The sequence below is a fragment of the Rissa tridactyla genome, chromosome 19 (assembly GCF_028500815.1).
Source record: "Rissa tridactyla isolate bRisTri1 chromosome 19, bRisTri1.patW.cur.20221130, whole genome shotgun sequence".
NCBI lineage: Eukaryota > Metazoa > Chordata > Aves > Charadriiformes > Laridae > Rissa > Rissa tridactyla.
In genome coordinates, this window is record NC_071484.1 from 283,530 (window position 1) to 299,531 (window position 16,002).

The 16,002-nt window shown below is 43.0% G+C and overlaps 1 protein-coding gene across 1 annotated transcript; it reads left to right on the forward strand.

Moving 5' to 3' along the window:
* Positions 1–10,555: 10,555 nt before the first annotated feature.
* Positions 10,556–11,311, forward strand: LOC128919436 (olfactory receptor 10C1-like). Its single transcript, XM_054224763.1, has one exon. The coding sequence runs from the start codon at positions 10,556–10,558 to the stop codon at positions 11,309–11,311; it is 756 nt and encodes a 251-aa protein (XP_054080738.1).
* The last annotated feature ends 4,691 nt before the right edge of the window (positions 11,312–16,002 follow it).

Sequence of the window (16,002 nt, forward strand, 5' to 3'; positions counted from 1 at the left end):
GCATGAGAGAATGCGAGAGGGAGAGTGACTGGTGGACCCGCTCCCTGAGAGAAAGGGAACAGGGTGAGGCCCCACACAAGTCAGAGGACCCCCTCCCCTCTCGTCACCAGGCAATAGGAGGGGATCACAGAGACGAGAGGGGATGGAAACAGGTCCCTGGTCGGGGAAGCAGGAGAATCCCCTCCCGGCCCCTCCCACCTTCCCAGTTACCTTTGCAGAACAGATATGAAGCCCTGCAGGAGGAACTGGCTGTTGGAGAGGAGGATGATACACCCAGGCCAGGAACGTCAGAAAGACCAAGTTGCCGTGGACCCAGCATCACAACTGGCTCCAAAAGGAAAAGCAGACAGTGGTGCACCCATTGTGGTGGGTGACTCTCTATTGAGGGGGGCAGAGGGGCCAATATGCCGTCCAGACCCACTTCACAGGGAAGTCTGCTGCCTCCCTGGGGCACAGGTCAGGAATGTGTTAGGCAAACTTCCGGCCCTAGTAGACTCCTCTGACTACTACCCCCTCTTAGTATCTCAGGTGGGTAGTGATGAAGTGGGTAGGAGGAGCCCAAAATGGATTAAAAGAGATTTTAGAGCCTTGGGGCGATGGCTTAAGGGGTCAGGAACACCAGTTGTATTCTCCTCTATCCCTTCAGTGGCAATCATGAATGAGGAAATTAACAGGAAGAGGCAACAGGTCAACTCGTGGCTCTGGGACTGGTGTTATCGGCAGGGCTTTGGGTTTTTTGATCACAGGCTGCTATAGGAGTCACCTGACCTGCTGGTGGCAGGTGGAACGCACCTGTCCCAGAAGGGGAAAAGAATTTTGGGGCAGGAGTTAGCAAGGCTCCTTGACAGGGCTTTAAACTAGATATGAGGGGGGAAGGGGAGACAACTGGGCCTGTCAGGAATAAATCCAAGGGAGGCATGCCAGGGCTTGAAGGATGGTGGGCTAGTGAGGACTGTCATGCTGCCATTTTGTTTGAGAGAAGGGATAGACACTTAGAAATCATGGAAGCACCTGAGAGGGGTCTGGTGGGAAATGGGGCCCACACTCACAAAAAGGTGCTGGAGTCATTAGCACATCTGAAGTGCATCTATACCAATGCATGCAGTATGAGCAACAAACAGGGGGAGCTTGAAGCCATGATGTACCAGGGAAACTATGACATAGTGGCGATCACAGAAACATGGTGGGATGCCTCACATGACTGGAGTGCCACAATCGATGGCTACAAGCTCTTCAGGAGGGACAGACAGGAAAGGAGAGGTGGAGGAGTGGCCCTGGATGTTAGAGAATGCTATGAGAGCTCAGAAATCAAGTATAGCGATGATGGGGTGGAGAGTGTTTGGATTAGGTTAAGGGCCGATAAAGCTGCTATTGCTGTGGGAGTCTGCTATAGACCTCCCAACCAAAGCAGAGAGGTGGATGAAGCTTTCTATAAGCAGCTGGGGGAAATCTCGCGATCACTTGCCGTTGTTCTTGTGGGGGACTTTAACCTCCTGGCTATCTGCTGGGAATACAACACAGCTGAGAGGGAACAATCCAGGAGGTTCCTGGAATGTGTGGAGGATAACTTCCTCACGCAGCTGGTAAGTGAGCTGACCAGGGAAGGTGCCCTCCTGGACCTGCCTCTTGTGAACAGGGAAGAACTTGTAGGGGAAGTAAAGGTTGGTGGCCGTCTAGGGCACAGCGATCATGAGATGATCAAATTTCTGATCCTTGGAGAAACAAGGAGAGGGGTTAGTAAAACTGCCATGTTAGACTTCCGGAGGGCAAATTTTGACCTGTTCAGAAGACTGCTGGACAAAATGCCTTGGGAGGCTGCCCTGAAGGATATAGGAGCCCAGGGAGGCTGGACATACTTCAAGAGAGAAGTCTGAAAGGCACAGGAGGAGGCTGTCCCTGTGTGCCGAAAAACAAGTAGGCGGGGAAGGAGACCGGCCTGGCTAAATAGGGACCTTTGGCTGGACCTCAAGAACAAAAGGAGAGTCTATGACCTCTGGAAGAGGGGGCGGGTCTCTCATGAAGACTATAAGGATATAGCGAAGCTATGCAGGGAGAAAATTAGGAGAGCCAAAGCGCAGCTCGAGCTCAACCTAGCTACAGCTGTTAAGGATGACAAAAAATGTTTCTATAAATTCATTAACAACAAAGGGAGGATTAGGGAAAATCTCCCTCCCTTACTGGATGCAGAGGGAAACATAGTCCCAAAGGTTGAGGAAAAGGCTGAGGTGCTCAATGCCTACTTTGCCTCAGTCTTTAGCAGTGGAACTAACTGTTCCCTGGGCACCCAGCCTCATGAGCTGGGAGACAGGGAGGGGAAGCTGAATGAGGTCATTGCAATGAAAGAGGAAGTGATCTACGACCTGCTACGCCTCTTGGATGCGCACAAGTCTATGGGACCGGATGGGTTACATCCAAGAGTGCTGAAAGAGTTGGCAGACGTGCTCACCAAGCCACTTTCCATGATCTACCTGAAGTCATGGCTAACTGGGGAGGTCCCAATGGACTGGAGGGTAGCAAATGTAGCGCCCGTCTACAAAAAAGGCAGAAAGGAGGATCCGGGAAACTATAGGCCTGTCAGTCTGACCTCGGTAGCAGGGAAGGTCATGAAGCAGACCATCTTGAGTGCCTTTAGAAGTCATATAATGGACAACCAGGAGATCAGGCCTAGTCAGCATGGGTTTAGGAAAGGTAGGTCCTGCCTGACGAACCTGATCTCCTTCTATGACAAGATGACCCGATTATTGGATGAGGGAAAAGCTGTGGACATTGTCTACCTAGACTTTCAAAAAGCATTTGACACAGTCCCCCATAGAATTCTCATGGAAAAACTGGTGGCTCATGGCCTGGAAGAGCATACGATCTGCTGGATCAAGCACTGGCTGGATGGGCGGTCCCAAAGAGTGGTGGTCAATGGAGTTAAATCCAGCTGGCGGCCGGTCACAAGTGGTGTCCCACAGGGCTCAGTGTTGGGACCATTTCTGTTTAACGTCTTTATTGATGACCTTGATAAGGACATAGAGTGTATCATCAGCAAGTTTGCAGATGACACGAAGCTCAGCGGGAGTGTAGATCTACATGAGGATAGGGAGGCTCTACAGAGAGACTTGGACAGATTGGACCGATGGGCCAATGCTAACGGTATGAGCTGCAACAAGGCCAAGTGCCGGGTCCTGCACTTGGGCCACAACAACCCCATGCATCGCTACAGGCTTGGGGAAGTGTGGCTGGAGAGCTGCCTGGCAGAAAAGGACCTGGGGGTTCTAATTGACAAGCGCCTGAACATGAGCCAGCAGTGTGCCCAGGTGGCCAAGAGGGCCAATGGCATCCTGGCTTGTATTACAACTAGTGTGACCAGCAGAAGGAGGGAGGTGATTGTCCCCCTGTACTTAGCACTGGTGAGGCCACACATTGAGTACTGTGTCCAGTTCTGGGCACCTCAATATGAGAGAGATATCGAGGTGCTGGAGCGAGGGCAGAGGAGGGCAACGAAGCTGGTGAAGGGCCTGGAGAATAAATCTGATGAAAGGAGCTGGGACTGTTTAGTTTGAGGAAGAGGAGGCTGACGGGAGACCTCATCACTCTCTACAACTACTTGAAAGGACATTGTAGAGAGGTTGGTGCTGGTCTCTTCTCACAGGTAATTAGTGATAGAACAAGAGGGAATGGCGTCAAGCTGCAGCAGGGTAGGTTTAGACTGGACATTAGGAAGAAATTCTTCACAGAAAGAGTGGTCAGACACTGGAATAGGCTGCCTAGGGAGGTGGTGGAATCACCATCCCAGAATGTGTTTAAGACTCGTTTAGATGTGGTGTTAAGGGATATGGTGTAAGGGAGAACTTTGTAGAGTGGAGATGATGGTTGGACTCGATGATCCCAAGGGTCTTTTCCAACCTAAATGATTCTATGATTATATGATTTCTCAACGGGCAATAATTGAGACTCGAGAGGGTTGACTCACCTTGGCCTTTAATCCTCAAGCTGTCTGCCTGAGTGGCATCCCAACTCAGGGTAGATGCTGGTCACAGCCCACTGTGATCCAGGAGAGCTCAAAGGGTCTTGTTAAGGTTACTATTTGTAGGGTCTGAGATAATATTACAGGGTCCTTTCATTGTGTACTTTTCCACTCCAGCCCAACTCAGACAATGGGATATTCTGGTGCATTCCAGCAGTTGTAAAAGCCCAGAACTTGCTAGATCTTGAAGTTCTGGTATCATCCCCTCCTTTTTGGGCCATGATCCATTTACTGTCAAGAGTTTTTGATTATCATTATTATTGTTTCCAAGCGATAGGGGACACAGGATCCAGGTGTACTAAGGGGTTGCCATATCATTCTGGTCTGTTACTCTTCATTTTTTTCTTTCTTTTATGCTGGATTATTATGTATCACAGGTGTTAATGGGATGTCCATTGTATTGTTATGTGGTTTAGGTGGCGGGAAATCATGCCAAGCACCGAGTGGCCTAAAGGCGGGGGACGAGGGTGTTGCTCCACCACACCTAGCTAAGAAGCAACGACAAGTTGAAAATACACCTTTGCATTCATGAGTGCAAGAAACTACATAGAGATCAAAGGACACAACAGGCAGAAAAATGAATGTGGCTATCCCCAGAAAAAAAATAGAAGAAAGAATGGATAATGAAATCTGAGAAAGGTATAGCTTTAGTGTCTGAGACAGAAGGTTCATTAAAATTACCAGTATATTGGATGTGTTTGCCTCTGAACACAAACTAATTACCTATGAACCCAAATGTCTTGTCTTCCTGTGCTATTTCCAGAATAATTAAGTGCTAACTTCAATTAGCACATATAGCTTTGAATAGCAATTCAAAATTGCCTACCTACCATATTTCTATATTCAGGAGATTTTACCGAGATGTAAAGTTTTTGTTAGCATTTCATACAGAATATAAACAAAAGTTGAAATAGAATACATTACAGTTAGAGCAAGGCCAACATTGTTAGGTGGAGTGATAAACTCATCTGCATATACAAAGGAGGCACAGAGAAACAATGGCAAATTGATTTGGCTAGTCTGCTGTGGTGTTTGATGCAGATCTATACTGTGATAAACTGGATAACGACTTTTCCTACACACCTCGGGCATCACCTAGTAGATTCTGTTACTAATTACATTTTCAATTTTACCTTGTGAAAGTTTACCGCACCCTTTTGTGCCAAATTGACACCACCAGAGCTAGGGGATGGATGTTATCTGTATTTTGGAAATTATTGTTACTTTCTTAAAATCATTACTTTATTGTTAATTCTCCTGAAGGTATTGCAGAGATGGTTTGATTTTAAATATTGGTGCAGGAGTAGGCATTGTAAGATACGCGCTGCTGCTACTCACACTCCATCGCCTGTACCAACACAAGCCACCCTGCCACCTGTACCAGCATGAGCTACTACAGACTCAACAACGAGCATTGCCACTACTACAGCAGCTCCAGCAATGAGTACCGCTGCTACTCCAACTCTGTCAGTACCGGTACAAGTCGCCCTGGTGACCAGGAAGCAAAAAAAGAGGTCAGTCTGTTACCCTTCCCATTATGACAAACACTAGATCAATCTGTCACTATTTCTAGCACTCCAGAAAAAACTCAGTCAGACAATGGGACTCATTTTAAAAACAATCTTATAAGTAATTGGGCCAAAGAACATGGCATTGAGTGGGTATATCATATCCCCTATCATGCGCCAGCTTCTGAGAAAACTGAACGATACAATGGACTGTTAAAAACTACCCTGAAGGCAATGGGTGGTGGAACTTTTAAGAATCGGGACAAGCATTTAGCGTAAGCTACCTGGTTAGTTAACACCATTGAGCTGGTCCTGCTCAATCAGACTGTTCACATCCTGTAGAAAGGGATAAAGTCCCTGTGGTGCATGAAAAGAATATTTTAGGGAAAACTGTTTGGGTTTTCCCTGCTTTGGGCAAAGGCAAACCCATTTGTGGGACTTCTTTTGCTTCAATGTGCACCTCAAGGAAATTTAACCCTGGATGACAACACTCAATTTTGAGCTGTATGATGTTAAATATTGCATAATACTAACAGTGTTCAATAAGTGTTTTTCAGAATAACGTAGTGGTGATGAAACTGAAGCTAGCTTCATCAGGTGGCATCCAGTAACGTCCTTGAGGTGGACATGGTAGCCAGCTTCTGGATATGGACAACTTTATATTTCAGAAGAATTTGGGTAGAACACTTTTAGGTAGAACATGTTGGGTAGAAACCTGTTAGGTAGAAAACTGACCTAGTGGAATATATTCTTCTATAATTTATAGAAAGAAATAAGCGTGTCTGGATCTATCATATCCTAAAGCAAGCATTTAAAACCTAGTGCATGGACTAAAATCTAAAATTTACTAGCAAACTATGTTTTATGTCGACCAACGTAAAAAAAGTACTTCTTATTTTCTTTCATATCCAATAGAAGGATTTTTTTAATAACTGGATTTCTAAGAGAATAAACATTTCAAGCTCCATCTCTAAAAATTATGAATTGTCATAATTGTCTCCGCTCTTGTGAGATTTCACCTAGAGTACCGCATCCAGCTCTAGGACCCCCAACATAAGAAGGACATGGACCTGTTGGAGCTCAAACTGAAGAACAAGAGTCAGACCCGGCCCTGTCTCTGCAAACTCTGGCTGTGAGAGCACAGTGTGGAAACCTGAGCACTGCTGCAGATGAGAACAATGTGTTTTAATATATTTGTTGGAGTCCTCTGCACAAGAAGGACATGGACCTGTTGGAACGGGTCCAGAGGAGGATCACGAAGATGATCAGAGGGCTGGAGCACCTATGCTATGAAGAAAGGCTGAGAGAGTTGGGGTTGTTCAGCCTGGACAGGAGAAGGCTTTGGGGAGACCTTATTGCAGCTTTCCAGTACTTAAAGGGGATCCACAGGGAGTCTTTATCAGGTAGGGTTGTGATAGGATGAGGGGTAATGGTTTTAAACTGAAAGAGGGTAGATTTAGATTAGATATCAGGAAGAAATTCTTTACTTCGGGGGTGGTGAGACACTGGAACAGGGAAGTTGTGTAAGCCCTTTCCCTGGAGGTGTTCAAGGCCAGGTTGGATGGGGCTTTGAGCAACCTGGTCTAGTGGGATGTGTCCCTGCCCATGGCAGGGGGGTTGGAACTAGATGATCTTTAAGGTCCCTTCAAACCCAAGCCATACTATAGTCCTAGGAAAATAGTCCTCTAATTTCAATATTGTACCATTCTATGATTTTATTAAAAAAAAACCAAAATAACTAGAGAAGACTTGAAGAACTCTGAAGAAATCTATATTATCTATCCTTTTTATGTACATAATATAGATAAATACTTTTCACTCAAAGAAACTTAACAGAACTTCTGAGTAGTTCTGCCCAAACATAAGCATCCAGTGCTATTTTGGATGACTTAGAGTAATCAAGAAAACCTCAAAACCAAGTAGATATTATACAGGTCATCTGCATAGCTAGCAAGGGAGCAGGCACTTTTCTGGATAGACATGGAGTGACCAGGCAGGCACCTTGCTTATGGTGCCTTCTCATACAGGGCATCTACATAAGAGCTTTGACTGTGCTTCTAGTAGAAGAGCTAATCGATGGAAATCTGGTCACAAACTAGAAAGCAATTAAGTTCTTTCTAGTATAGACAATTACCCTTAGCCAGCTGAACGACCCTCCAGAGCAGCCCACTGTATGTACTGGAATGTATCTCTTCAGCTATAACGGATGCTTTCACAGAGATGATAAGGAGACCTGCCTATGCATAGGTAAGTTTCCGTAAGGTAAAATGTACTCTGAGAACCCTAATTTGAGCATTGTCACCTAAGACAGTGCTGGTATAACCTCAGCTGCTGCCAATATCCTGAAGGGGTCCTGAATAACTGTATCTTGGTTTACAGCATTTCTGGAAACAGAAACAATTTTACACCTGACTGACAGATGGTGAGTGATTCCTTCAGTTTCTGTGCTCAGTAGTTTCCATCCCATTGCTTATCCTCTATCTTTCAAGTCCCAGAATGCCCATTTCTGGGTCAGCATTTATTTTAACAAAATGGTCCATCTGAGCTATATCCTAAAAAGTGCCCAGTTGTCCCTAGTTTCTCAGTTCAGGTATCTAAACAGTGGCTTCTAATGTAATTTTGTATACTGTGGGCTATCCTAATTGTCTTCCAGCTTCTGTTCACTAAGGTTGTATGTCTCCCAAATATTGTAGGTCTTCTTTGCCTGCTCTGTTACTTGTGTTTGAATATTGACCAGCTCTCTTGCTGTCACGTCCCACTCTCAGGAAAGACAGGGGGTAAGTGACTTCAGATTCATAGATCCCCAACAGTGCGGACTAAGGTGAGATAAATCCTAAGGTCCATATACAAACATCTATTAGTTTCCCAAAATGATTAGAATAGGTCTTAACAAGTCCACGACAATTCGTTAGGTATATGACAAATTATGACAAGTGGTGAGACATGCGTTGTGTTACTTAACAAAACGTATACAACTTATGGCAAACGGTACTTAAGGTCGCTACTTAACAGCTCGAACCATTATTTAACAACTCTAAGAGAAAAGAGAAACTGAGGGATAGAGAAAGGAAAAGACAGAGAAAAAGACAGAGATGAAGAGATCACTGGTCCTGGTTCCAGTGTCTTTTTCAGGGAATCTTCCCAGGCATAATCTTCTTTCTTGGGAAAAATCTTCCCAGGCACGGTCTTCTTTGTTGCTGCTCTCTAGGGGCCACTTATTTTCCCCTTTTATGTTTGCTGAATTCGCACGGTCCACCCCCCTTGCCAAGGACGGGCTCGTCTCCGGTGTCTCCCTTCTCCCAGGTGACGTGTAGCATGATTTGGGTGGAGAGATGAGTGCCATAGTCATACATGTTTAGCATGATCTCTATAATCTTCATTAGCTTATGCAGGGGTGTGCGCTTTCATATGCATTTCACGGATAATGAAGCAAAGGTCACCCATGGTAACAAAAGCCACAACCCTCTTGATGGCACCAGCCACGTTGATATGCATTCTCCATTCATTTCTGGCTGCTCCCTTTCCTCTAACTGGTAAAATGGAGGGAAAGATAACTTGGGCACCAATTTTATTCACTTGCACCCCCAAGACTTTATAGTCTTCCTTGATTATGCCCAGGTTCCGACTTGCAGCGTCATTCATGAAACAGTAACAGTGGACAAGCTGTGGCAACATCTTGGACCTTAGCTCCCGCAAGGCAGCATACCTCACATGACTCCCTGTCAGTGCTCTTCAACAGAGTCACCCACTACTAACACTCATTCTTGTTTTTTACGGTATCCACTGTGTGCTGCTGCTGCAGGTCCTCCTGGCAGACCTTGCTCGTGGGTGTCTATAGGTGTTAAAGCTTCGTACCTGTTTTTGATTGTGATTCTGGAGGGTGGGGACTGAAGTGGAGTCCTGCTTTTGTGGGTCACCAGGGTTCAAGGTGCCTCATTCTCAGTGGTATCTGCTACAGGAACATGGTTATGAAACCACCTATCTCTCTCTGTCTCAGCTCCTCTGATGCTGCGCAGCCTTTTAACTGTTTCTTGCAACTTGGCCACCTGACATAACAGATCATCAACCTGTGCAGACCACATGCAAATACTTACCTTTTCACCAGAGGAGTGTGACAGAGAGAGAGACTTCACTGAGAAGTTCAAATTAACAATTTATTTGGACTTCGCTCACAGGTCTGATACGCCGCTATTGCAAGTTTTATGGATACAATGGAGAATGCACTATTGCAATTTAAAAAACAATTCACAGAACACACTATTACAACCTACAAGTGATCCCAAAAAGTATCAACACAAACCACAAGCGTGCTAGATATTAATACCCTAAATGAGTGGACTAATCATGATCTTAAAGCATGTCAAATGACGATCTTAAGGCATGTCAAATACCATACGTACCTTTCTTAATCACTTACACTTTCTCTCAGGTAAGGCCGCTAAATCCCTGGGAAATTACCCTGTACAGCATCTTGGACAAGGCGGGGAAGAATCTCCTATAGGCCAGCTGTATCGTTGTAAGACTCCCCATTTTTCTCCCCAGACCTTATATTTCCTGATTTGATAGGTGGGCAGGATTGTGCCTGAGTGGATTACACTATCTGGAATGTTTATCTCTGGTGGTGTGATGACCCCTTAGTTTGTATTGCTAATTTTGTGATGTCTAGTACAAAAAGTCACTGAATAGTGGTGGGATGGGACTCAGGGCTGGAAGGGGGATCCAGGAAACTACAGGCCTCTCAGTCTGACCTTGGTGCCAGGAAAGGTTATGGAGCAAATCATCTTGAGTGCCATCACATGGTACGTACCGGACAACCAGGCAATCAGGCCCAGTCAGCATGGGTTCATAAAACCTGATCTTGACTAACCTGATCTTGACTTGACTAACCTGATCTCCTTCTATGACAAGGTGACCTGCTTAGTGGATGAGGAAAGGCTGTGGATGTTTTCTACCTAGACTTTAGTAAAGTCCTCACTTTGATGGCTAACACAGTGATTGCTCTGATAATAAATGGTGATAACACCCTTCACACTCCATGTATTTCTTGCTCTCTCAGCTGTCCTTTTTGGATATCTGCTATTTGTCAGTCATTGTCCCAAAGATTCTTGAGAATCTAATAGTGGGAACAATAGGTATTTCCAAGAAAGGATGTGCAATGCAAATGTTTTTCTTCCTTTTCTTTGGAGTTGCAGAGTGTCTTCTGTTGGCTGCTATGTCATTTGACCGTTACATGGCAATACGCTACCCTTTGCATTATGCTGTCATTATGAACAGTAGAGTCTACAAAAGCCTGGTTGCTGGAACTTATGTTTGTGGGACTGCTGTCGGCTTAGTGCATACCATTATAACATTCAGCTTACCATTCTGTGGTCTTACCATCAACCACTTCTGTGAGATTCAACCCCTCTTGGAGCTGCTTTGTGGTAACACTTCCCCAACTGAAATTCAAGTCATTGTGGTAGCTGTCCTTGCTGTTGTGGGTCCCTTCTTACTCATCATTTATTCATATATTCGCATCATTTTCACAATTCTTGAGAAGTCATCAGCTGAAAGCCAGCAGAAGGCATTTTCCACTTCCTCCTCACACCTTTTAGTTGTAACTCTTTTCTATGGTACAGCAAGCTCCATGTATTTGCGGCCAAAATCCAGCTACTCTGCATCTGTTGATAAGTTGCTGTCACTTTCTTATACTGTGGTGACTCCTTTATTGAATCCTATTATCTATAGTTTGAGGAATGAGGAGGTGAAAGGAGCCCTGAGAAAAAGATGGAGGAAAATTATTTTTGCATGAAAATAAAATAGACTATTTCCACTGTTTCAGGTGGTTTTAGTGTTATTTGGTCAGTAAAAATAATTTCCAAATAATTCCCAAGAACATTTCAGCTTTTGGAGAGGGAAAAAGGAGAAGAGTGGAGATTTTCAACTGTAAGAGACAATGTTAGTAGAGTTATTTAGGATTTTGAAAGGAAACTTCTTCCAAGTACTTAAGAAATTCTTAAATAAATAAACCTTTTTTTTTAATTTGTTTTCCTTTCTATTTTTCAGAAACTTTTAAGTTGTGTTTTACATGTTTATGACTTCTTGAACAAAAGAGTAAAGATCAGGAGCCTAATTTTACTGAGATCTGAGAAAAAAAAGTTTTCATCAGTTTGTGTTCATTTCCTGAAAATGTTTAGTAAATTTCTTTGGGGAAAGGAAAGGACATAATTTAAGTCATAATAAAGAGTCCAGAAAATTACTGATTACCAGTTATGAGTTCTGAGATTGTTAATTGATTAAAAAAAAAATGCAAAATTGCATTCCTGCCCCAGAGATCTTTGTTTAATTTCAGAATCATTGTTTTAAACATTTTAGAGCAAGTCTAGACTTTTTATAGATGAATAACAGTCTGTGATGTTTAGAATTTGGATCAAAATCTCTCATTACTTTCATATATGGTTTTTGCCTTTGATATTTCTACTACAGATTGTTATAATGGTGTTATTAGGACATATTTGACTTTATTAACTAGAGAGCTTTGCATTCCATAACTGAAAAGGTAGGATTCACGTGCTCTAATTTAAGTGTATAAAGGTCACTCATCTAAGTCTGGGATAATAAATCTAGTATTTCCTTGGAAAGGGAGGCAAATATCTTCTTCCAGAAATAAATTTTTCCTACATGTCGTAGCTAACTCTTTCAGAAGATGAGGTATCTCCTGAAACTACCAATTTGGAGACTATAGAGGTGAGATTCACTAGCCTAAGAATGAGTTTTTAATTTCATCTCATATGCCTTAAGCAATCAAAGTCATTTTTCAGATATGACTCAGGGTCTATGGAAGACCCAAACCCTTCTGCAGTGACAATTAAGAGAGTTCTAAAACATCTAAAATGCACTTAAGTGCTGTCTTTTTAGGTAGTGGATTCCTACCACAAATTGAACCTGGATACGCCCATTGAAGGTAGATGAATTCTGCCCCAAATACAGAAGTCCACAAATGAATTAGAGAAGCCAAATTAACACCACTAGTAATAGCAAGAAAAAAATGAGCTGTCTTCCATATATTTGAAGAGAATGCAAGTTAGTTGCCTTGCCAAAACACCAAACAGCTCTCATAGGTGCTCCTATAGCTGCTACAGATGATTTCCAGGCACCAGATACCTTTTTTCCACACATTCCATCACTGATTTACCAAAAGCCCTGAGATGAACGGAAAAGCAAAACTTATAATAGGACCAACAAATGCACCAGCTGGCTTCACCACCAACTTCTTTCTTTTAAAGGACACACTTTTACTACACAAGCTTTTAATGTATTCATGGCCCTTTTTCAAGACATATGTCTAGTGTTCTGCAGCCTTTGTTCTGTAAGTATCTTATGAAGGACAAAATTTATATTGTACTTAATTTTTAAAAAAACCCAAAAATATCTCAAAAGTGATGAAGTATTTGTGGCTGTTAAAGTTTGCCTTAAGAACCTAAACTTGCACTTCTACAACCGTATGCCTGGGTGACTTTAAAAAGATTCTTCTGTATCTTTCCAGTCCATCCAAGGGCCTGATTGTCATGGTTTCAGTTCGGATAGAGTTAACTTTTTTACTAGCAGCTGGTATAGTGCTATGTTTTGGATTTGGGATAATAAATATTTTTGATAGTGCACTGGTGTTTGTAGCTGTTGTTGGGCAGTCAAGGCCTTTTCTGCTACTCATATTGCCCTACCAGTGAGTAGGCTGGGAGTGCACAAGAAGTTGGGAGGGGATACAACGGGGACAGCTGATCCCAACTGACCAAGGGCTATTCCATACCATGTGACGTCATGTTCAGCATATAAAGCTGGGGGAGCAAGGACGGGGGGGACATTTGGAGTTTGTCTTAGCATGATGGAGCCCTGCTCTCCTGGAAATGGCTGAACACCTGCCTGCTGATGGGAAGTAGTGAATGAACTCCTTATTTTGCTTTGCTTGCATGCGTGACTTTGCTTTATTTATTAAATTGTCTTTATCTTCACACATGAGTTTTTCCTCACTTCTACTCTTCCAATTCTCTCCCCAGTCGCAACTGAGGGAGTGGTGAGCAAGTGGCTGTGTGGTCCTAGGTGCCGGCTGGAGTTACACCATGACACACAATATTTGCACTTACAGAGAGATTTCTCAGTGGCAAAGGGCACCAATTGAAATACTGGAAATTCTACTTAAAAAATAAGAAAATAAATATTTTTTAGTGTTAGCATAGTCATATGCTGGAACGGCTTTCCTAGAGTGTCTGTGAAGATATTCAAAAGCCAACTGGAAAAGCCTTTGAGCAGCAATAGTTGGCCCTGCTCCGAGCAGAGAGTGCTAATCTGTGGCATTCTAGTGGTCCCTTCTAACCTCAGCTATTGTGTTCTTGATAATCTGGGCCTAATGTAATTCATCGTATTGTCTGGAGCAATTTCAAAGCTAGCAGCAGTTAACCTTGAGATCTTACAGTGAAATTATCTGAAGTTTGGAGAGAGACCATAACAAAGCAGCAAGGCTAAGAGGCCTTTCTTTCATCTAATTCTATAAATATCATATATATCTTAGCTAATTTTCTTTGCTTCTTCTGTATCCAGCAGTTAGAAAAGCCCAATCTTCCTTTTGGCCCCACCAAGAAATTAATTTCTTCTTTCAAATTAAAAAGAAAAAAAGAGAAAACAGCCCAAAAAAAATGCCAAATATCCTAGTCTCATTGTATGTCAGCAATGATGTAAACTCTTAGAGAATAATTTATCTTGTGAAATGTAGATAAATGCAATACTGGTTACTGCATTTTAGCTAATCTGTATGGGATCTCCTTTATTAATAAAAAAAATCTAGGTTGTAATTAATCTCACCCTAAAGAAAGTCCCTTGGTCTTTTCTCATATGTAGACATATGTGCTACAGATACCTAATTCTGATCAGATTATTCCCTGCTGGCCTTAAATGTAGCCACTGTGGTTTTTTGTTTAATAATTTTGGCAACATGACTCTTTCAGAAAAGGCCATTTGATTGAACATACCTACTTTAATGTTCTGTAACTGTTAATCAAATTCTTTATATTAAATACTCAAAACCTAAATGTAATTGGAAAGGAAGGACATGAATGACTCCTTAAATAAATCCTTTATTCATGGAAATGTAAATACAAACACCATAATTGTACGGTGTTCTTAATGCTTTGTCATCTGAATTTTTTATCTTGCAAATTCACAGAAGAATTACAAGGTGTACCTCTTTGCAGAAGTTTAACATGTTTGGTTTTATTCACATCATAATTTGTACAAATAAATATTAATTAAAATAGACAACTGAAAAATATTTTTCAATATTAATTAAAACAGAAAATGAGCTGTCAGTAACAGATTTAATTCATCATCTTTTCAAATCTCATCTCTGATTTAAAATGTCTCACCAACCTCATTGTAAAAAATTTCTTCTTTATAGCTGATCTAAATCTACTTTCAGTTTAAAACCATTGCTCCTGGTCCTGTAACTACATGCCTTGGTAAAAATGTCTCTCTCCATCTTTCTTAGAAGCCCTCTCTATACATTGAAGGGGATGCCCTCTGGATGGCATCCCTTCCCTCCAGCAAAACAAGTTCCCTCTCTTCTCCAGGTTGAACGACCCCAACTCTCTCAGCCTTTCTTCGTAGGAGAGGTGTTCCAAACCTCAGATCATTTTTGTGCCACTCCTCTGGACACATTCTAATAGGTCCATGTCTGTCTTGTACTGGGGACCCCAGTACTGGATGCAATATTCCAAGAGGGGTCCCACAAGAGCAGAGTAGAGGGGGACAATGAGCTCCCTTGACCTGCTACCACGCTTCTTTTAATGCAGCTCAGGATACAATTGGCTTTCTGGGCTGCAAGGACACATTCTCAGCTCATGTTGAAGTTTTTATCCAGCGGTATCCTCAGGTTCTCCATTCAGGCCCAATTCTGTACTGACAGTGGGAATTGCCCCAACCCAGGTGCAGGACTTTGCACTTGGCCTTGTTGAGCTTCATGAGGTTCACGTGGGCTGATTCCTCCAGCCTGTCAATGTCCCTGTGAATGGCAAATCAACAGCAAATCAATTGCACTACTCAGCTCGGTGTCATCTGGAAACTTGCTGAGGGTGCACTCAGCACCATAGTCAATGTAATTGATGAGGGCAATTAAACAGTATTGGTCTCAGTACAGAATCACAGCATGGTGGAGGTTGGAAGCGACCGTTCGGAGATTGTCTAGTCCATCCCTCTTGCCAAAGCACGTTCACCTAGAGCAGGTTGGACAGGAGCGCATCCAGGCAGGTTTTGAATATCTCCAGGCAAGGAGACTTCACAAGCTCTCTGGACAGCCTGGTCCAGAGGGCTTGGTTAAAATCCTGGAGATGACGAAGATATAGGACAGAAGGATGAGAGAAAATGGGGTGAAAAAGACCAATAGTGTAGTCATCGTGTCCTGAATTTCACACAGAGGTGTTTCAGTGCACAAAAGTATAATAAGTGATACCACAG

What these genes read in the sequence shown, in the direction of transcription:
- LOC128919436 (XM_054224763.1), top strand. Translation starts at nt 10,556, where the DNA reads ATGTATTTCTTGCTCTCTCAGCTGTCCTTTTTGGATATCTGCTATTTG.